This window comes from Marmota flaviventris, chromosome 12 (assembly GCF_047511675.1).
Source record: "Marmota flaviventris isolate mMarFla1 chromosome 12, mMarFla1.hap1, whole genome shotgun sequence".
NCBI classification, from domain to species: Eukaryota; Metazoa; Chordata; class Mammalia; order Rodentia; family Sciuridae; genus Marmota; species Marmota flaviventris.
Window position 1 is genome coordinate 13,214,972 of NC_092509.1, and position 22,930 is coordinate 13,237,901.

Consider the following 22,930-nt stretch of genomic DNA (forward strand, 5'->3'; position numbering starts at 1 on the left):
TATATTTTTAGTTGTAGATGGACACAGTACTTTTATTCATTCATTCATTCATTCATTCATTTATGCATGCAGTGCTGAGAATGGAGCCCAGTGCCTTATACATGCTAGGCAAACACTCTACCACTGAGCCACAACCCCAACCCTAGGACTCCTCTTTTTTTTTTTTTTAAGGACTCCTCATTTTTAACATGCTCCTTAGTGGATTCTAGTGCCCATGCTTTGAGAGGGGTTGTTTTTATCCTTTAGGAAGTGCTAATATTCTGGTAAAAAGTGAAATCACCAGAAAGCCGCATAGAACCTCTGGGCCCTCTCTCTAGCTGCCTTTGCAGAACTGAGCTTTTTACCCTGAGCCCTATTGAGGCCTATGTGAGACACAGCTGCTGTGAAACATCTGTGAACCGATGATGCTGCTGTTTCTGAGAGTAGCTTGCTCCTTACAGAGGGACTCCTGTGACAGGAGCTGAGCTGTTGGCTCAGGGAAAAGGAAGGACATCTTTTCTAATGAACTGAAAGGATTCTAACAGTGGTCAAGAGAACTGCATCTTGCTATAAGGAAGCTCAGAGCCACATCTTCATCACTCTTTCTCAGTTATTCTATTCTAATGATTTTCCACCCCTCCTTTTTTGTTGATGATTTTTGATCTTTCAGTATTATGTTTTTCTTTCTCCTTGAAGTGTTTGTGTTTTTTTAATTGTGTTTTTGCAGCTCCTTTGAAAACATTCTCAAGTTATAGGTTATAAAAACAAAAGGCTATCTTCAGAGGCATTGGAAGATATGAACTCAAGACTGTGTAGGGTGATGTTGAAACCAAACTGCTTTGTAATTTCCAAGAGCCTGAGATTGTTTTACACTAACATTGAAATAACATGATACCAGATATTGTAGTATAGAAAATTTATTTTGGTGATAAGCTGTTGTCCATATTCCAAAGCCCTTAGGGGGGTGCCTTTTTGAGTGTAATATAGAAATTAAAAGAGAATTAATCAGATAAGCAATGCTGCTTAATGGGGGTGTATGGTCTGAATTGCTCAGATTTACTTAGATATGAGCTATCCCCATATCACTTAAATGTAGTTACATGTCTTTAAAAAAAAAAAAAAAAATGTTAGTTGTCTCAGGAATTGGTCAGTCCAGGAAGCCAAGGAGCAGAAGAAACAACAAGGCTAAGGTTGGCATTGCCCATCCTCATCTTTTCAGAGGTCTCAGTCCATACCGGCTGGCTGCATTGCTCTGGAACCAAGGTGAGGCAGAACATCGTGGTGGAAGAGGAAGGCAGCTCAGGACATTGACAATCAGAAAGCAGAACAAGAAAAAGCTTCTCTCTCACCAGGGACAAAATGTATAACTACAAAGTGTACTCCTAGTGACCTGCCTCCTCCATCCATACCTGCCCAGTTATCACCACCCAGTTAACCATGTCAGTGAGCTAATGCACTGATTAGGTTAAGGTTCTCATGAGAGTCATTCGCCTCTAAAGTTTCTTGCATGGTCTCACACTTGAGCTTTTGGGGATACCTCATATCTAAACCATAACAGATAGTTAAGGGAATCACAGTGAAGGTTGGCCTTGCCCCTTCTACCTGCTTCAGCTGAGAAGTGACTTATTCTTCATCAGGTGAAAGAATGGTCTTATGAAGTGCTTTCTTGTTAACAACCATCAACTCAACCTATTCTGAGAATTTTCTTGAAGACATCAATAGTTATAATTACTTCTCACATAACGGCTTATTATTTGACAAAAAATGGATTAGAGCCAGGCATGGTGGTGCACACCTGTAATCCCAGTGGCTTGGGAGGCTGAGGCAAGAGGATCACAAGTTCAAAGCCAGCTCAGCAATTTAGCAAGGCCCTAAGCAACTCAGTGAAACTGTCTCAAAGTTTAAAAATAAATCAATAAAAAGGGCTAGGGATATGTCTCTGGTTAAGCACACCTAGGTTCAATCCCTGGTACAAAAAAAGGGGGGGGGGATTAGAAAGCAAAAGATCTGGAGCTGGGGATGTGGCTCAAGTGGTAGCGCACTTGCCTGGCATGCGCAGGTCTCTGGGTTCAATCCTCAGCACCACATAAAAATAAAATAAAGATGTTATGTTCACTGAAAACTAAAAAACAAACAAACAAACAAACAAAAAACTCTCATATTCTCTCTCTCTCTCTCAAAAAAAAAAAAAAAGATTGTGTACTTTGAGCATGCTAGGCCATGGTCTGGTCGTTATTTGGCAAGTCATATGTTTTCTCTGAGCTTCCATTCTTTAAAATAGATCATTTCTGCCCTGCTTATTAACAGGGTTCTTGGGAGGAGAGAGATGAGGCACAAGCTCTTTGGAGTGCTTTACCAGAGTTTTAGTCAGGCCTCACCTCAGCCAGTTGTTCAGCCTCTTTCCTCACCTTTAATCTTGTTTCTGACCATGCTCCTGCCCCAGACTCTGGGCAACACTGACCCCAGCTGTGCTGGATGATTTCTGGTTCCCACAACAGGTCCTGGGATCTCCCTGCCTTGGTCTGCATTTCCCCCCACAGCAGTACCAATAAGCACCCTTACCTGTGCTCCCATAGCACCCGTACTTCCCTTCATGTTGGCCGCTGGTCTACAAGTCTGTCCTGCTAGACGACTGAGGTGCTGTAGGGAAGAGACCGTCTTGTTTGTTTTCTGTCTTGATTTCTCTCCATTGTCGTCTGTCTCCTCCTGCTTGCTGTAGGTTTGATTTTCTAGTTTTACCTTCTAGCCCTGAACATTTTGAGACAGATGATTTATTTTCAGTTGTCATCTAACTTATGAATCTAGACACGACTTTAGGCTGCATTCCACAAATTTTCACGTGTAATCTTATGTCATTCTGTTCAAAATAGTTTCTAGTTTATGTTGTGATTTTTTGGGGGTGGGGGGAACACAAGATGATTTAGAAGAATATTGCTTAATTTCTAAACATGAGGATTTTCCTTTTTGGTACCTGGAATTGAATCCAGGGGCGCTTAACCACTGAGCCACATCCCCAGTCCTTTTTATTTTGTATTTTGAGACAGAGTCTTGCCAAATTGCTGAAGCTGGCTTTGAACTTGTGATCTCCTACCTCAGCCTCCCAGGCTGCTAGGATTACAGGCATGTGTCACTGCACTTAGCTGTTTTGATTGAAGTTCTGAGCAGAAGGTTAAGTTGTCTATTCCCATTCTTCCTCCCCCAGTGTTGTCTGTGGGATGTGATTTCCATTACAAATTTTATTTACTTGCAGGAAAGTGGAGCATCCCTCTGTCATCCTTTGTTACTCATTTGTTTTTTCTTGTTCTGCTTAGGACTCTGGTTAGGAGTGGAGTGGGACAATCCAGAGAGAGGAAAGCATGATGGGAGCCATGAAGGGATTGTGTACTTTAAATGCAGGTAACTTTCCTTCTCAGTTGGCTTGGTCATTTGGTCAGGATCCTGTTGAAGCATTGAATGGGAAGGATGGAGAAGCAACAGCATAGTTTGGTTCATGGGGTGGTTATAGGTACAATTTGGGAAATATTCTGAAAAGACACCTCTTTGATTTGTGACTTAATCATGCTCTTTGTAGAGTTTTTCCCTCTTTTAAATCGACACTTTATTTTTGTACTAGGGATTGAACCTAGGGGTACCCTATCCATGAGCTACATTCTCAACCCTTTTTATTTATGTATGAATGTATTTTGAGACAAGGTCTCTCTAAATTGCTGAGGCTGGTTGGTCTCAAACTTGTGATCCTCTTCCCTCAGTCTCCTAAGTCACTGAAATTACAGGTGTGTGCCACTGTACCCAGCTTAAATTCTGACTCTTAACTTTCCCTGTGGGATTGCTTTGTCTTTTTCCTTTCCTTTTTTTTCTTTCTGTTTTGTGGTACTGGGGATTAAACTCAGGGGTGCGCTGCCACTGAGCTACATCTCCAACTCTTTTTATTTTTTCAAGAAAGGGTCTTGGTAAGTTGTGTAGCCTGGCCTCAAACTTGCCATCCTCCTGCCTCAGCTTCCTGGGATTATAGGTGTATACTACCATACCCAGACTTTTTTTTTTTTTTTTTGCCTATGTGTGTTTGTGTGTGTGTGGTAATGGGATTGAACCCAGGGGCCTCACACATTACAAATTGTATTTACTTGGCAACTAGTCTACCACTGAGCTATATACACAGAATCAGATCCGAAGCCTTTTTTTTCCTTTCTTTTTTGGGGTGGCTACGGGTAACTAGGGATTGAACCCAGGGGCACTTAACCACTGAGCCATGTCCTGGCCCTTTTTATTTTTTATTTTGAGAAGAGTCTTGCTAAGTTGCTTAGGGCTTTGCTAAGTTGCTGAGGCTGGCTTCAAACTTGTGATCCTCCTGCCCCAGCCTCTCAAGTCATTGGGGTTATAGGCGTGTGCCACCATGCTCAGCCTTTTGTGCTTTTTTGACTTTTTCTTTTTAATTGGGTGACTGTAAATCTCAATGATGCAGTAATTTACACTCATTAAGTGAATAATGGAGGTGAGAATTAGCCTGAATATTCAGTAAGAAGAAATTGATTTTATAAAATCCAGAGTATCCAAGTAGTGGAATGATGAGGCAGCATTTAAAGTTTCTATCTAAAGTGAGTCACGTATGATTTCATGTGTCTACTAACATGCTTAACTGCCTGATGTTGGAGAAATTCCTTGAAGCTCTGAGCATGGTGGCTTTCAGACAGGGCCATCTTCTACACTTCTGTCATTTGTTTTCCTGACTCTCAGTGTCCTACAAGGATCTCTTACTATCAACCCATTTTCCTGAAGCATGTGCAGTGAGCAAAACGCTGGCCTAGGAATTGGAAGCCTCTTGACTGCTTTTTCATCTTCCTGACCCGGAGCGAGGCCAGACTTCATCTGAGATGAAGACCAGAATTAGATAGCAAATGCTTTCTGGTTCACCATTTCCTAACTTAGAAAGTCAGATTCGATAAGCCAGGTGTTTTTCCAAGGCTACAGTCAGCAGAGGATTAAGATAACAGTGTGTGTGTTTAGCCAGGTGTGGAAATAGAGATATCTCAGCCAGGACCAAGGCCTCCCAGACCCTGTGAGGGACTGTGCATTTTGAGTCTGCCCCAGCCCAGTTCCATTTTCCAAAAGCTTGTCCGAATGATCGTTGGCTACATGGTCTCTGGTGGTCTCTGGATACAGCCATAGTGTCAAAGTCTTGGTCACTGAGCAGAAAAATCCAGAGTTGTTTGAGGCCCTGGTGCATGTAGGATTGACGCTGAAGCACTGAGGGAGCCTTGAGACAGGGGTCTGGACTCAGTATTAGTACTTACCCCTGCCACAGCCATGTTCTTACCTCACCCATGTCTGCTCACCTTCTCATACTGATATGCATTTTACCTTACTAGTTATTTTTCTTTCATTTCATTGAAATGGGCATTTTATTGGCTGAAAAATGTCCTATATAGGTAAAGTTATCTATGAATTTCGTGTCAAGATTTGAGGCAGTACAGGGCTGGGGTTGTGGCTCAGTGGTAGAGTGCTTACCTAGCATATGTGAGGCACTGGATTTGATTTTCAGCACCGCATATAAATAAATAAAATAAAAAGGTCCATTGATAACTAAACAATATTTAAAAAAAAAAAAAAAAAAGGATTTGAGGCAGTATAAAAGGGACCATAGGGGTAAATGTGGAAAACCACTGGTCTAGAGTACAAGAATATAACTTGTCCTTACGTTGTTCATCCTTCTGCTTAATGTTACTTTTCATCCTTCTGCTTAATGTTTCTTTTAATTATAACCTGACTTCAACTAGTGAAAACTTTGTCAGGATCTTGGAATCTTCCAATCGGCAAAACAGAGTTCACCCCTCATAGTTGTCATTAAGCTAGTGCAGATATCTTAATATGTCCTATACTTTGCTGGAGGATCCACAAGTTTGAGACCAACCTCAGCAATTTAGAGAGGCTCTGTCTCAAAATAAATAAAAAAGATTGCAGATGGAGCTTGGTAGTAAAGTGCCCCTTGGTTCAATCTATAATTCCAAAAAATGAAAAATTTTCTTTGGAGTCTTTTATATTTCAAATTTTACTTGAACTGTCATAATAACAATGAGTATTAAAAAAGTGTTTTGCTACTGTAAACTTCATTTTTAATGTTTAGTTGCTATTTTAGCCAGTTCAGGTGGCAAAATTGTGGTGTCACTGTTTTAAATGAGCAAAAGGTAAGTGAGAACTGTCATAGCTAAGGTCTCATCTCTTCAGTGTCTGAATATCAAGTGACTGATGGCATGTAGCAGTGCAGCCATGGCCCTAATGGATTTTACGGAAGTTAGTTTGCATCTTCTGCCTCTTACAGATTTACCCAAAATTCATGGCTGTGAACCAGTATCAACATCTCCCAGGTGCTCCTGCTCTCCACCTCTGTCTTTTGGGGACATGAGAGGTTCGCACCTGATAGTTGGCCTTGTTGCTAGACGGCAGAGTTTTTCCCAGTTTTCTCCTTTCAATCTAAGCTGCAGACTGCTCTAAGCAGAACTGTGTGTGTAGGTCAGTATTTCACCCACTCGGCTTTTACTTCAAAGGTTCTATTTCCAAGCAGTAGTGTGATTTCTCTTTTCTGGTGAGAATTAAATTCTAAAATGTGATTTCTGAGCACTCAAAAGGAGAATCTAACTTTAGTCCCTAGCATCAGAGAGAACATACTGTTTCAGACCATGTCCACATACTGGGTACCTCAGGAGGCAAAGCCCTTGATTTCTTCATCTTGTATGAGTCACAGGTTGTGGTGAAGTGTTTTGAGGCTCTTGGATGAGCACTAATGGACCAGCGTGAAGTATTCTGGTATGATGTTAGAAGAGTGTTAAGAGCCATTAACAGTGGCATTAGTTTGCAGGCAGGGTACACCTGACCAAAAGGCAAAAGTAGATCTGCTTTGTTTTTGAAAGCTGCTCTCTAGTATGGACAGAGTCATGATTGTTATTCAAAGCAGCCTACAGTTAGATGCTTATGGGCCATGCTGCTTCCCTCACTCGCCAGGTCAGCTCCTTGGGATGTAGTACTAAGGGGAGTACATAGTGCAGCGCGGGGAGTGCAGGAAAGCCAAGAGTTCTTTCCCCATGGATGTCAGTTAACACACATTTGCTAGAAAGGCTGAACATGCCTGGGACAAATGACATTTTCAGAAAGACCAACAGCATTGATTAGACACTCACCAGAGATCCAGTCTTTTCCAGCATCCTGCACCCAAAGCCCAACAAGAAAGAACTTATTCTGGGAGTTTAGAAATCTGTTGGGGACTTTCACCTTTGAGTTGCTGTCAGATTCAGCAAATGAAACTCCCAGATGCACAGTGAAACTTGGATTTCAGATGTATACTAAAACAATTTGCTGTCTGACTGAAATTCAAATTTAACTGGACTTCCTGAATTTGATATGGGAGCCCTACTGGGGAAATAAGGCAGATTGAGACTCTTTGAATTTCTTGAGCACCTGCCATTTCCATGAAGGCCACAGTTAGGAGCTGTTGTTGTAAAAAGAGGAAGAAACTTGAACAAGCCAAGTGCTTATAAGATAAACATGTTTGGATCCTCCTTCTTTATTTCTATCTCTACCAGGACTTTTCTTTTTAGACAAGAGTTCAGAATTTCAGTGTTCCAGTGAGCATGTAAATGTCAATCTAGAATTTCAGTAGAGACTGTATAAATCATTACAGTTTTTGTTTGTTTTTTTGGGGAGATTTGTTTTTGTTGATAGACTCGTGCCCAGCTTGCATTTTTCATTGTTTACTGAGCTGTTTTGTTTTTTTAAGAAACCTGCTGGGTATGTTCCATAAAAGATTGCTATTTGTCTGGTATAGTGGTGTAAACATGTAGTAATCCAGCTGCTGTGGCGGCTAAGAGGCAAGAGGATCACAAGTTCAGGGCCAGCCTGGGCAACTCAGAGAGACCCTGTCTGAAAATACAAAATAAAAAGGTCTGGGGATATAACTCTGTAGTAGAGTGTCTCTGGGTTCATTCCCCAAAACTGGGGGGAAAAAATCAAAGATTAATCTTCAGTATTGGCCTTTAGTCTGTAAAGGGCCTAGCATCTGCTTTGCGCCTCCTAACACTGTTCCTAACTCTTTCACCTGGCCACCCACAGACTTAACAGTAATAAAGAGCTCTCCTTCTCCTTCTCCTTCTCCTTGTAGATGGACAGAATGCCTTTATTTTGTTAATTTTTATGTGGTGCTAAGGATCGAACCCAGTGCCTCACGCATACTAGGCAAGCACTCTGCCACTGAGCAACAGCCCCAGCCCTGAAGATTTTTTTTGACTCTTCATTGCCACTGTTTTAAGAAGTGTAAATGTAGGACAAAAATATAAACTGCCATCTGTATAAGAACCACGCTCTAACTCTGCCACTGGAATTCCATAAACTGTGGGATTTGTAATCTGTATTCTTATAAATATACTAGATTTGTGAGGCTTTGGGGTGTTTTTTGTTTTGTTTTTTGGTGCCTGGGATTGAACCCAAGTCCACTTTACATTGAGCTATATCTCCAGTTCCTCTTTTTTTTTTTTTTGAGATGGGGTCACACCATGTTGCCTGGGCTGGCCTCAAGCTTGCAGATCCTCCTGCCTCAGCCTCCCAAATTGGTGGGATTACATGCGCCACCCCACCCAGATAAATGTACTAGTATTTTTACTGTGAGTTCTTGTAGTTTATTTAAATCACATCTTTGAAAAGTAACCTTTATTGTTTCTGATACCAGTACTTTATTTTTATAGGTTTTTACATGTCAAATTCTGCCTGATGCCTATATTAGGACAAAAAAAAGAAAAAAAAACTAGTGCTCTTTTGGTGTGTGTATGTGTGCTACTGGGCAATGAACCCAGGTTGCTTAGCCACTGACCTATATCATCAGCCCTTTTTATTTAAAAATTTTTTTAAATTAAATTAAAAAAAATTTTACTTGTTGATGGACCTTTATTTTATTCATTTATTTATATGCAGTGCTAAGAGTCAAACCCAGTGCCTCACACATGTTAGGCAAGTGTTCTACCACTGAGCCCCAGCCCCAGCCTCCTTTTTATTTTTTATTTTGAGACAGGGCCTCCTTGTTGCTGATAATGTCCACAAACTTGTGAACCTCCTGCCTCAACCTCCTCAGGGATTATAGATTTGTGCCACTGTCGTGTGAAAGCTTTTCTAAAAAAAAAAAAAAAAGCCAAACTCTTATTTATCTTTCATCCTTCAAGGCCAAACTCAGCTTCTACTTCTTTATGGAATATACTCTAGTTTTTTTTTTGTTGTTGTTGTTGTTCTATGAATGATTTTGGCACCAGTTAGAAAATATTTTTTAAGCAGTATGGAGATTTCTTGGAAAGCTGGGAATGGAGCCACCATTTGACCCAGCTATTCCCCTTCTTGGTCTATTCCCTAAAGACCCAAAAAGAGCATGCTACAGGGACACTGCTACATCGATGTTCATAGCAGCACAATTCACAATAGCAAGACTGTGGAACCAACCTAGATGCCCTTCAATAGACGAATGGATAAAAAAAATGTGGCATTTATACACAATGGAGTATTACTCTGCATTAAAAAATGACAAAATCATAGAATTTACAGGGAAATGGATGGCATTAGAGCAGATTATGCTAAGTGAAGCTAGCCAATCCCTAAAAAACAAATGCCAAATGTCTTCTTTGATATAAGGAGAGTAACTAAGAACAGAGTAGGGACAAAGAGCAGGAGAAGAAGATTAACATTTAACAGGGATGAGAGGTGGGAGGGAAAGGGAGAGAGAAGGGAAATTGCATGGAAATGGAAGGAGACCCTCAGGGTTATACAGTGGAGGAGGTAGAGAGAGAGGAGGGGAGGGGAGAGGTGGGGAGGGTGGAGGGTGGAGGATGGGAAAGGCAGCAGAGCACAACAGACACTAGTATGGCAATTTGTAAATCAATGGATGTGTAACTGATGTGATTCTGCAATCTGTGTATGGGGTGAAGGTGGGAGTTCATAACCCACTTGAATCAAAGTGTGGAATATGATATGTCAAGAAATTTGTAATGTTTTGAACAACCCACAATAAAAAATTAAAAAATAAAAAAAAAAAGAAAATATTTTTTAAAGTATGAAAAAATATATTGCATTACAAAGAAAATTTGTTATACTGAAATGTAGTGATCAAGGTAGTTTTAAAGCCAGAGAAGTTGGTGCGTGCCTGGAATCCAGCTACTTGGGAGGCTGAGGCAGGAGAACTGCAAGCTGGAAGCCAGCCTGGGCAACTTAGAATTTAGTTCCAAATAAAAAAGGATAGGGATGTCGCTATGTAGCTTAGTGATAGAGTGCTTACCTGTTTAAGCCTTGAGTTCAATCCCCAGTACTGCCAAAGGGAAAAAACACTATTTAATGAGTATAATAATGTATATTTCTCTCTCTCTCTCTCTCCCTCCTCCTGCTTTTTTTTTTTTTTTTTTTTTTTTTTGGGTGGGGGGAGCGTACTGGGGATTTAACCCAGGGGCATTTAACCATTGCCATACCCCCGGATCTTTTTATTTTTTAATTTTTAGTTATAGATGGAGACAATACCTTTATTTTACTTACTTATTTTTATGTGGTGCTAAGGATTGAACCCAGTGCTTTACACATGCTAGGTAAGTGCTCACCCCTTTTTATTTTTTATTTGAAACAGGGTCTTGCTAAATTGCTGGGGATGGCCTCAAACTTGTACTCTTCCTGCCTCAGCCTCCCAAATCACTCGGATTCTAGGTGTGCATTACCGTACCCAGCTATATTTCTTCATTCAATAACATTAAGTAATAAGATCTACTAGTATATCTAGTAACTACTAAATTTTGAAGTAGTGATAGAAATAAGCTTTTCTTTTTTTTAAATATATCTTCAAGAAGTATAACATGATGTGAAAATATCTCTTTCTGTTGATGCCATAAAGTTGTGGACATTACTTGATTTGTTGCCTGGGATTTATGATTAAAAGGAAATAACTGAATTTTAAAAAAATATTTTTTAATTGTAGATGGATACAATGCTTTTATTTATTTATTTTTAGGTGGTACTGAGGATCAAACCCAGTGCCTCACACATATGAGGCAAGTGCTCTGCCACTAAGCTAAAGCCCCAGCCCAGAAATACTGAATTTTGATTAGAGATTATTGAAAATACACCTCCCCTCTTCTTCCAAGCTTGTTTCAATTAGCTATGACCCACCACTGTTCTGGTGGCTCACAGTGGCTGTTCTGTGCTGGGAGCTGGATAGCACTTGGGAGATACTTTTCTTTGCTGTAGTTGTGTTGGCTGCAGTGTGTCCCTTGGGTGGCCTGACACGACTGGGGTCTAGTATTGTTGCTGACTGAGGGGCTCTGGGTCTCCTGTGAATAGGCTCAGTCTCTCTCCCCCATGAACTTTCCTCATTGACTGAGCAGCTTTACTGTCTGTGCTGTTTGCCTCCAGGTAGGCAAAGCAGGAAACATCAAGCCTTCTTAAGGCTTAGCCCTTAAGAAGTTAGTTACTGATTGAATCTAGTGCAAGAGGAGGAGAGAGAGAGGCTCCACTTGTTGATGGGAACAGTTGGCAGAATCCCATTGCCAAAGGCATATGGCCTGGGAGCCAGCTGAAGAGATGCTTTGCCACAGTTCACTTTCTGGTCACAGCAGCTCACACCCTCCCTTTAAATGTGGGCTAGCCTGCTTGCTTTAGGATAGTAGCAGTGATGTTGTGTTGGTTCTGGGATGATGAAATTCTGCCAGGAATTACTATTAAAAATTGCTATGAAACCTGAATAAAAAGTATGGTAATCTGTAGTTTTGTAGAATTCTTCCCATTTATCTGCATTTTAAAAATATATAAGTGATCATGTAAAGGATTTTGAACATAATCCTACCATCTACATTTTAATTCCTTTATTTTTATTTGTATTTAGAAGTGATTCCTGTCATTGTTTCATGAACAATTTGTTCAGTTTTTCAAAAATCTCAATATTTTACAACTTTCAAGTATTACACTTTTATTTTTTAGTTGTAGATGAACACAGTACCTTTATTTATGTATCTGTGGTGCTGAGGATTAAACCCAGGGCCTCTCTCATGCTAGGCAAGTGCTCTGCCACTGAGCCACAGCCCCAACCCTCAAGTATTACACTTTTTAATGACTACATCTTTCTGGTTTACTTAATAGTCACTATCTAGTTGGTCATTTTTATGGCTTCCAGCATTCCTCAATTATAAATAAATAATATTACACAAAATATTTGCAAATGCAATTTTGTTTTGTTTCTAAATTATTGCTCGCTAACAAATTCCAAGGAATGCAAGCATATAATCATAGACCTACCCAACTTGTAGTCTTTGAGGTTTTATAATTTTTCTTCATTTTATGCCAGAAAAGTTTCATTTAATTTGTATTTCTTGTCATTAGCAAAGTCAAGCTTTGCCCTGTGAGTCTAATTTTGTTCCCTCTCATGTTAGTTGTCTATTCCATCTTTCTTGTGGGTTTCTCTACAGGGATTTTATATGCTTGTGTATCCTTTGTGTCATACTGGTTATACATTTTTCCTTATTGTTTTTATTGTGTGCTGGTTTTGATTTTTCAGCATGTAGACAGTTTTGAAAACCTTAAGAACATTGTTATGGCCTTTATTGGGAGATGAAATTTTTATGTTCCATTTCTTCCATTTTCCAGGCACCCAACGGGAGGATCCTTTATTCGTCCAAATAAGGTAAATTTTGGAGTGGACTTTCTTACTGCAGTTAAGAACCGCTATGCATTAGAAGATGGACCAGACGACCATGGGAAAGAGCAAATTATTACAATTGGGAAGAAACCTGTGGAGACCATTGGTTTTGACTCTGTGATCAAACAGCAGAGGTAAGTGGAGCTGATAGTGGTAAAGCTAAGTTTGGCATTTTTTTCCAACTTCCGGGTCAAAATTGCCCAACTGCCTGTGGACACTCCTGACTCTTTCAAACTGGACTATCCTTTCTGCGGAAACAGCACACTGAAATCTGAGGAATCTGAGGATTCAGTGTTCCAGGAAATTAACATCCTTATTTAGCACAGGGTTGTATTTTTCTGGATTGGCATCGAAACACTAATTTGCCCATTATTAATATTTTCACCATATCATCACTGTGGACTATTCTATAACTGAGGCTGATATTTCAGCCCTTTTCCAATTCATGGTTCAGCTTATGACAGGTTAGGTATGGACACAAAGCGACTTGCCACTGTGTGGTAGAGAGAACAGGTACCACCTGTAAGGTTGGTTTTCTCTTCTGCACATTTAACCTTAGGAGCTTTGGGACCTGCATAATCCTGGGTCTCATCCCAACCCGCTGAATAAGAATTTGGGGGTGTATACTTTAAGGAATTTGCTCCTGAGAAGTGCCTCAGTCTGGGAGGACACTAAGTAATGTCTTTTACAGCTGCTGTGCCAGCGCATTCTCTTTTCTCTGAAACTGTGCATGGTAACCCTGTGCAGAGGGGTGTACTGCTTGTAGTGATGGATTTGGAATTAGAGAGTGGCAGCTGATGTTTACACAGACTCAGTACCATTGCACCAGAACCTGGCAGGCTACTCAGGGAAGGGACAGTAATGCCCTGATGACTGACTGAACCAGGCATCAACACGGCAACCCTGGTGTGTGTGTGTGTGTGTGTGTGTGTGTGTGTGTGTGTGTGTGTATATATATATTTTTTTTTTTTTTTTTTTTTTTTTTTTTAATCTCTAGCAGTATTGGGGATGGAACCCAGGGTTGCTCTATCACTGAGCCACCCAGGCCCTTTTTTCTTATTTTGAGACAGTCTTTTGGGGGGTGGCAGGAGAGGGAGCTACTGGGACTGAACTCAGGGGCACTACATACCCAGCCCTTTTTTGTATTTTATTTAGAGATGGTGTCTCCTTAGCGCCTTGCTTTTTGCTGAGGCTGGCTTTGAACTTGTGATCCTCCTGCCCCAGCCTCCCAAGGTGCTGTAATTACTGCGCCCAGTTTGCGACAGTCATTCTAAGTTGCTGAGGTTGGCCTTAAACTTCAGATCCTCCCGCCTCAGCCTGCTGAGTCACTGGAATTACAGGTGTGCTCTTACCCTGCCTGGCTCACACTTGATCATTGTAGTGATTAATGTGATGATTCTGTGGCAGTGTTCAAAAGTATTTATAGAAAAATGTTTGATAAAGATGATATCTCTCTTTTTTTTTTTTTTTTAAAGAGAGAGAATTTTTTTAATATTTATTTTCTAGTTTTCGGCGGATACAACGTCTTTGTTTGTATGTGGTGCTGAGGATCGAACCCAGGCTGCACGCATGCCAGGCGAGTGCGCTACCGCTTGAGCCACATCCCCAGCCCATATATGTCTTGATTGTCATAAAATCTGTTTACATGTTAATGAAAATTGAAAGGGTATTTAAAACTAGCAAAAATATTTTTTAGGGTAATTATAGAGAAATTTAAATACGTAAGTGTTATGGTCAGAAGACGGTAGTAATTAGAAATGGCTTTGGCGTTTACTTCATTGCACCTTTTAATATAGGAGAACGTTATTCGTATCAAGTTTCATAATATGCAAAAATGCTTTAATCGTTTTGTGTGTGTAGTGGAAATATGGTCTGCTTGGGAATAGTTTCTCTCCAGATGTGGAGTGTGGTTCTCCTGGGGTGGGGAGGCATGGGGGTGCATGGAGAGGGAGACCAGGGCCAGGAAGCCTGAGTGGTGTTGGTAGACTTTCTTTTCGCTCTTCTCTGTAATGCTGCTTCATTTTAGGTTGTGGATGTTGGTTTCTTTTTATATCTGAAATGCGTGTTTTTTCTAAAGGGCTATTAGATAGCCTATGTGCTTGTGTGTACATATGAACTCTTATATGTTTCTCATGCAGTCATCTGAACAACTTGCAAGAGATTTCTCTAAGGAACTGTGCAGTAAGTTGTGCTGGTGAAAAAGGAGGAATTGCCAGAACATGTCCTAGTATCCTTTTCATGGATTGCTTATTCCTGAACCTGACTTTGGATTTGATAATTGTGCCAGACATCGCTAGTTGCATACTCCATGTCCATTCTCCCAAATTTCCTTCCCGTCAGCAACTGTTTTTCTTGGGGCAGTTGGTACCCAGATAAATTAGCTTCTTTGACTCTTGCTTGCAGGTGTGGCAATGTGACTCACTCTGGCCAGTAAGATGTAAGGTAGAAGTTTCTAGATGGGGCTCTTTGCAAGGGGACACACTTACCCATTGCCTGTACCTCCCTCACACCTGAGTGCAGGTGGTATGCCCAGGGCTTTGGCACCTGTCTTGCAAGTGTGGAGAAAGACTGGAGTGCCTGGAGAGCAGTGACATAGAAAGGGAACCAGTGGCTTTGAGGGTGCTTCGAGGCCAGTGCCCCAGCTTAACTGCCCTGTAGTGATGTCCTTTCATGAGGCAAAGAAGTGCTGTTCTGCTTTCAGGCTGCTGACTGCAGTCCAATTAGTCATTACCTCTTCTCTGCCTTCTCTCATTGTGTTTTTACCATGTATTCCTTTTATGCCCATAACTAGGACAAGGTAAGTCAAATGGCAAGTCAAATTGACCTTCAAGTTTTCTCCCAGTTCTCTAAATCAGCCTGAATGCTACATAATAATTTATGTAAAATGTAGCAATTTATGATTAATTACTTTGGTTTGCAATAAAGATCTCACATAAAGGAGTTCTCCTTAGCAAGCTCTCTCCTGACGGTGTGACTTCAGGAGTTAAGCGGAACTCCTCCCCTAAACACTCCCCTGGTGGTCTCTTGGGACCTGGGGATGCTGTAACATCTAGGCTGGTCATTGCTGTCATGAGTAGCCCTCTCTGATTCCAGTGTGCTGCACAAATATGGTCACTTTGTGTGTAAGTTGGACGTGGAGGAGCGACTGGTAAGGAGCAAAATGCTACAGAACGTCTGTAGCATCTGGCTTCTGCCTGCCCCACTCCTAAATGATTTCAGAACATCAGGAACCAGGTGGTCCAAGACTCTTTCAGTGTACAAGAGAACATCTGGTCAATAGGCTGTTTGGCTGAAGAGAGATGTTAGCAGCATACTGGAGAATCAGCATATTGCTTCTTTACATTGCTCTTTCCCAGGGAAAGAGACCCCCAACACTCAAAGAGGTTCCAAGAGTTAATCACACTGTGATTGGTCTTTGCAGAAGTGATCACTGTCTAGTTCTTGAGCTCCTGATGACATTGAAGTATTGCTGTTGTGTGGAATGCAGCCATCCTCCTTTGGGTTGATCTCTCTTTTTTTCCTGGTACTGAGGACTGCATTCAGAGGCAGTTGACCACAGAGCCACACCCACAGCCCTATTTTGTGTTTTATTTAGAGATTGGGTCTCACTGAATTGCTCAGCACCTTGCTTTTGCTGAGACTGGCTTTGAACTCTGGATTCTCCTGTCTCAGCCTCCCGAACTGCTGGGATTACAGGCGTGTACCACTGTGCCTGGCTGGGTTGATCTGCCTTTGAGGTCGTTCACTGGACAGGCAGCGGAAAGGCTATAGACCTGAGCATGTCAACTCCGAGTGCTCTTCCAGGGGAAGAGATCAGCCACCTCCTGCCTCACCAGCTGGCTCTGAACTTGGGGAAGAGAATCTGTGTGCAGGAGCAGGAACTGTTAGCAACAGAGATCCTTGAACACCATGTGTGTGGGGGGGGGGGGGAGGGAAGGGAGAGGGAGAGAGAGAGAGAGAGAAGGAGCACTGCAGGAAGTACCTTTGCAGTGTTCAGCCTTGATTGGAGAAGAGCCATTCCACGTGCTGTGTACTGCCCAGTAGAAATATGCACAGCCCCAGCGCCCCAGCGCCCCAGCCTACATGGTGGACTTCAGGAGCCATGGCCTTAATCTCTTTCTAAGCAGCCTGTTTCCCTGGTTAGCGGGGATGGCCCAAGTTTAGGACTGCGAGGCAATGAGAAGCACCCTGCACATCGGTCCTAGGTGGATACCACTATCCTCCAGGATGCAGTGGCTGTCAGTACCTTGGGGCAGCCTGAGAGGAGCCTTTGGAACAGCAGCAGGGACAGCTCACATCTGTCGGAGCTGAGGGGCCATTGTGTTGCCAGGTGGTGGGGTATCCCTTGGGTACTAGAATGTTTACTGGTTTGGCATTCCATGCAGTGTGGCTACAAGCTTTCACTTCGGGGTGGTCCTTGTTTCTTTGGGGCAGAAACTCTCATAGCCGAAGGCCTGGCCTTTCCTTGCTCTTTCCCTGTTTGACACCAGGGAGACCTGGGCCTGTGTGCTCCAAAGCAGTGTGCTACTCAGTAGTGCCTAATTGTGAGGGGAGCATCCTGTCCCTAGTGTTCTCAGCTCTTTTTTTTTTTGCAGCATTAGGATTGAACCCAGGGGCACTTTGCCACTGAGCTACATCTCCAATCCTTATTTTGAGATAGGGTCTTGCTAAGTTGTCAGGCTGACCTCCAGCTTGCAGTCCTCCTCCTGCCTCAGCCCCCATGTTGCTGGGATTACAGGTGTGTGCAGGAGTCACTTTTTAAAGACCCAGGTCAGATCCCATCACACTACTCCAAACTCAATTCTCATTTTAGGCAGAGGCTGGCAAAGACTTTAACATAGCCCCTAGGGAGGGCCCTTTGTGAACTAGTCTGGCACCTAGAGACTTTTGCAACCTCTTTTTTTGTGACACTGGGGATTGAACCCAGGACCTCATGCATGTAAAGCAAGCATTTTACCACTGAGCCACATCCTTAGCCCCTTTGAGACCTCTTTTTCAGAACCCCAGCCCTCTCTACTCCTAGCATGTTGAAACTGGCTGTCCCTGTCATAGGCTGAACCCATCCTAACCAGAGACCTTTGCTCTTGTCATTCCTCTGTTCTTGCTGTGCTTCTTCAAGGTATTGTTTCCCCAGTTGCTCCAGGTCTCTGCTCAAATGCCCTCTTATAAGAGGTGGTGGTCTTCCCTGCACAGTATATAAACTACCATCCTTGCCTTCCCATGTGCCCTGTTTCGTCTTGAACACACCGTGAAGACACATGTTTATCACCTGACTCTCCCCCCACCCAGATGTTTCTTTGCCCACTGCTGTCCTCCTGGCCCTCAGTAATTACTTGTAAGGTAGATGAGCGAACCGAGTAATGGTTACCCATGTCAGAATCTAGGGTAAGGTCCAGCTCTTTCAGCTGGCAGTCCTTTCCCTCACTGGAATTCTTGGAGCCAGGGCTCTCTTAGGGCATAGTGACCATCTCTGGTTAGCAATCATGCTTGCCCGTCAGCTCTGGTGCTTGCTCAGAGCTACTTGTCCTGCTAGCTTACTCTTCTCTGAATCCCGGTACCAGTGACAGTGGGTGTCACTATTTCCAGGGTACTAGAGACCCTCTGAATTCCCAAATCATTCTTGATACTTTTGAACTTGTGTTCAAACTAACCCCTGCCCCCGCCCCCCCAGCCTCCAGATGATGCCATGTGTTTGGAGATTCCTGTGGGTCACAGTAACACGGATATAGGAGGATGCAGGAGAACTGTGAGAATGGTGAAGCCTACAGCTACAATGCAGTTCTGAGGGCCAGGCCTCGGGTTCAGCTTGGTGCTTAATGAATCAGTTACCATCTCTGTCGTTTCCTCCTCTTTTTTGTTGGATAATAGTTTAATTATGATACTTGGTTCTTATTCATAAGATTGTAGATGTTTATTTCAAGTATATGACAATGAGCTTTTTAGTTTTGAATTGACAATGGATAATTTAAAAGGTTGAAAAGCATTATGCTGTGTTCACACATAAAAAAATTTCAAGTAGAACAGTGAGTATAAGGTGAAAAGTTAAAGAGCCTGTGCTCCAGAATAAAGAGGTAAATATTTTTATGTCTTCCATGAGTCTTTTGAAACTATTGTTTCTTAACATGTGCTTTTAGATATTACAAGAGTAGATGTGTCAAAAAACCTGTTGTCATCATGGGATGAAGTGATTCGTATTGCTGATCAACTCAAAAACCTGGTGGTTCTTGATCTCAGGTATGAACTCCTAGTTACCTTATTGTTGAGAACCATAAAACTCCTGTGTCCTTCGCCCTCTTAGTATTTCTGGGAATAAGATGGTAAGGCTGCCACCCAGTAGATATTATTAGGTTGTGGACAAATTTGGGCTTATTTAAATTCCCTAAAATTAAATTATTCTTTAAGGGCACATTGATTAGTATAGTCTTTTAGAGGGTCCAATAAGGTGATTCATTAATAAGAAATGTGTTTGACTCTTTTATCGAGAGGGGGAGTGAGATAGGTTAACATTAAAATGGAAGATCTTCAGATGTCTTGTAAGTATGACAATGAAATGTGGAACATTGAGGGAGGTGATATTTAGCTGGGGAGGAGAAGATAGGTGATATTATTAAAAGTGCTTTTTCATATGGATGTTTTTAGTGTTATTAGGAATAGTGATTTCATTGGGATACTGTTTAATTCAGTTTTGTTAAAAAGTTTTCATTATTTTATAACTATTAATGTCACAATTTTGTAGTCCTTTCTGAATAGTTTATAATTTTTAATCTCAGAACCTAACTTTCCAAGGATTCAGCCAGGCCTCCTCTTTTATTCCTTTTTGTTTGTTTGATTTTGCAGTGCTAGGGGTCAAACCCCAGGGCCTTGCACATGATAGAGACATGCTCAACCAGTGAGCTACATTCTCAGCTCTTTTTGTTTTGAGACAGTTTCTAAGTTTCAAGGCTGGCCCCAAACTTGCAATCATAGGATTACAAACTTCCCAAGTCTCTGGGATTATGGGCATGTGACATCATACCCTGTTCTTCACTTTTCATTCTCTTTTTGGGGAGGGGGAGCTGCTGGGGATTGAACCCAGGGACACTTAACCACTGAGCCCCAGCTCAGGGTCTCACTGAGTTCCTTAGGGCCTGCTCAGTTGCTGAGGCTGACTTTCGTGATCCTCCTGCCTCAGCCTCCCAATTTACTGGGATTACAGGTGTAATCCACTCTTGACTGAACTAAGATCTGAAAGTGACTGTCGAGGCCGACTACTTTCCAAGATGAGACTTTGTCTTCAGAGAAAGATGTGAAAGGGCAGTTTATCTTATCCATCCTAACAGCACAGGGGCAGACTCCATGTTTAGAGAAGCAGAATTCTAGTTCATGTTCTAGCATGAGATCAGTAACACTTTTGATAACATGATTGCCCTTTGCAACATCCAGAGACTCATCCTGTGAGTCTGGAATCTCACCTTAGAGATGCCTGCACCTCAGGCTTCTAGGCACCTGCAGCCTCACACCTATGCCTAACCCTGTGGAAACACTTTTGCACATTAGGTACTAAAAAGTTGTATGTGGTAAATATTAAGATTAGGTAGCGGTGGCTCACTCACTGTTTTTAATAGCATTTAATTTGGGGTTGAAACAAACCAAACCTCTCAGGTTAAATCCCAGATCATTGCTATCTTCATTGGTTCAGTTGTACAAGCAATAAAGTACACCATATCTTCTCTTTCTACACAGTGAAAACAAGCTGCAGTTTCCCTCTGGCTCACCGGTGCTAACTGGAACGTTTTCTACATTGAAGGTATTAGTTCTCAATCAAACAGGAATTACGTGGGCTGAGGTAATTATGTTTCTTTGGTTTATTACATAGTAATAAGCAGTTGGAAATGTTTGCTTTATAGGGAATTAAAGCACAAATGTGGCTTTAATTATCCAAGTAATGGGATTCTTTATACTGCATAACAGGAGTTAGAAAATCAGAATTTTATATTTAGGAATCCATGTTCTTCCTTGGTCCTTCTCCCTCAGCCCATTTGGATTCGCTCTGGCTGGTGGCCTGATAAACACTGGGACTCCATAGTAATATACAATAAATATGTGCTGAGCTTGCTTTCTTTCTTTCTTTCTGAGAGAGAGAGAGAGAGAATTTTAATATTTATTCTTTAGTTTTTGGCGGACACAACATCTTTGTTTTGTATGTGGTGCTGAGGATTGAACCCGGGCCGCACGCATGCCAGGCGAGCGCGCTACCACTTGAGCTACATCCCCAGCCCAACTTTCTTTTATTTTTTGATATGGGGTTTGAGATAGAGGTCTCACGAGCAGAGACCTCATGATTTCCTTGTAGAAAGTCCAGCTCCTCACACCACTGCTCCTCATAGACAGCCAGACTCAGAAGTGGACTCTGGGGTCCTTGGCACAGCAGCATTTGGCACTCGCATCTGGTACCGTCTTCAGTCATGGTTTCTCTGCTTCCACACCCAAAATATTCTACCATCAAAGCAAGCACAGAAATGCTCAGCTGTGTCCTTTGTCTATAGAGTGCCACAGAGGTGGCTCAGTGGGGTCCCATCACCCTTGACCTGGCCCCAACCCTGCACTCCACTCCCACACTCCTTCTTGGGATAAGATAGATATCGACCAGGTATAGGACCAGGTATAGATTTAGCCTCGGGACAGGAAGGATGCTTAGAAATGTTGAGACACATTGTCTGAGTGGTGCATCCTTTACACACCAGACTGACATCTGGAACTGAGGAAGGGTGCTCAGCACCACTGTGCGCCTTAGGCTAATCAGACTCTGGTAGATGGTGCTTAGTCACCATCTCCAGCTCCACTTTCTGAGCACCTTTCCTAAGCCAGCTACTGACGCCCACCAGCTGGGTTCAAAATGCTCCAGCATGTTACAGTGCAGCCCATCAACATTTTAATTTGCTACCCCACCCGGACCACATGCAGCTGGTGAGAAGTGTTTGAGGCAGTGTTTCTAAAACAGCAACTGCATGGAATTGCTGTGGAACTGTGGCAGTGAGCCTACGGGAAGTAGTACCAGCAGAGGCCATTTAGCCCTGAACAGATTTCCCTTCCAGGTGCTGCAGTGTGCCCCCGGGTGGCCAGTCCTTGAGGAGCTGTATCTGGACTACAACAACATCTTCATTTCCGAAAGGTATTAGGTGGCTCTAACTCAGCCTGTGCCATTTAGTCACCCTGAGCGAGATGGTTAGGAGGATTTACGGATAAGAATTTGAAACAAACTGGCCTTGAGCCTCTGGGACTCAGCCTACTCTGCTGTACCTTATCCTCACCTTCAATAAATCTGTTTTGCCTTAAAAAATTTTTTTTATTAAATACTGATTATTTATTGCCTTCACCAATTAGAAAGTCAGTTGAATTGAGGGAAACTCATGAGGGTGACACCCTGAATTAAATACTTATACTTTTGCATAAATATGTTCAGCTTGCTGTTTCTCAATAGCAGTTCTATAGGATATGCTGGGCACTTTCTCCCATTTCTTTGCTAAGGTTTAAATAATAGATTTATTTATTTATGTTGGAGATACTGGAGACAGCCAAATGCAACTACCACTGAGCTACATCCCAAGACCTTCCTATTTTTTATTTTGAGACAGTGTCTAAATTTCGCAGGCTGGCCCAAACTTGCTATTCTCCTGCTTAAGCCTCCTGAGTTGCTGAGATTGCTGAATAGTGAATGTTTTTTTGTTTTTTTGTACCAGGGATTGAACTTAAGGGCAGTTGATTACTGAGCCATATCCCCAGCCCAATTTTGTATTTTATTTAGAGACAGGGTCTCACTGAGTTGCTCAGCACCTTGCTAAATTGCTGAGGCTGGCTTTGAACTCATGACCCTCTTGCCTCTGCCCCCTGAGTAGCTGGGATTACAGGTTACCACGCCTAGCCTTTTTTAAAAAATATATATATTATTAATATATTTTTAATGTAGATCCACATATACCTTTATTTATTTATTTATTTTTATGTGGTGCTGAGGATCAAACCCAATGCCTCACATGTGCTAGGCAAGTGCTCTACCGCTGAACTACAATCCCAGCCCCAAAAAGTGTGTTCTTTTAAATAAATATGTATTGTTGCCTCTCCTTATCAACACACTCAGTCTCGAGTTTTCAGTTGTATCTATTTCTTTTTTTTTTTAAGAGAGAATTTTTTAATATTTATTTTTTAGTTTTCAGTGGACACAACGTCTTATGTGGTGCTGAGGATCGAACCCAGCGCCCCGCGCATGCCAGGCGA

At 42.1% G+C, this 22,930-nt stretch overlaps 1 protein-coding gene across 3 annotated transcripts in view; it reads left to right on the forward strand.

Annotated features, from left to right (window-relative positions):
- Positions 1-22,930, forward strand: part of Tbce (tubulin folding cofactor E) — a 46,507-nt gene that overhangs the window by 13,169 nt on the left and 10,408 nt on the right. For all 3 annotated transcript variants that reach the window (XM_027948047.3, XM_027948049.3, XM_027948048.3), the window contains exons 3-8: positions 3,291-3,375; positions 12,625-12,810; positions 14,815-14,903; positions 18,811-18,910; positions 20,399-20,501; positions 21,751-21,827. In XM_027948047.3, coding sequence (XP_027803848.2) covers positions 3,291-3,375; positions 12,625-12,810; positions 14,815-14,903; positions 18,811-18,910; positions 20,399-20,501; positions 21,751-21,827 — 640 coding nt within the window. The remainder of the gene's footprint in view (positions 1-3,290; positions 3,376-12,624; positions 12,811-14,814; positions 14,904-18,810; positions 18,911-20,398; positions 20,502-21,750; positions 21,828-22,930) is intronic.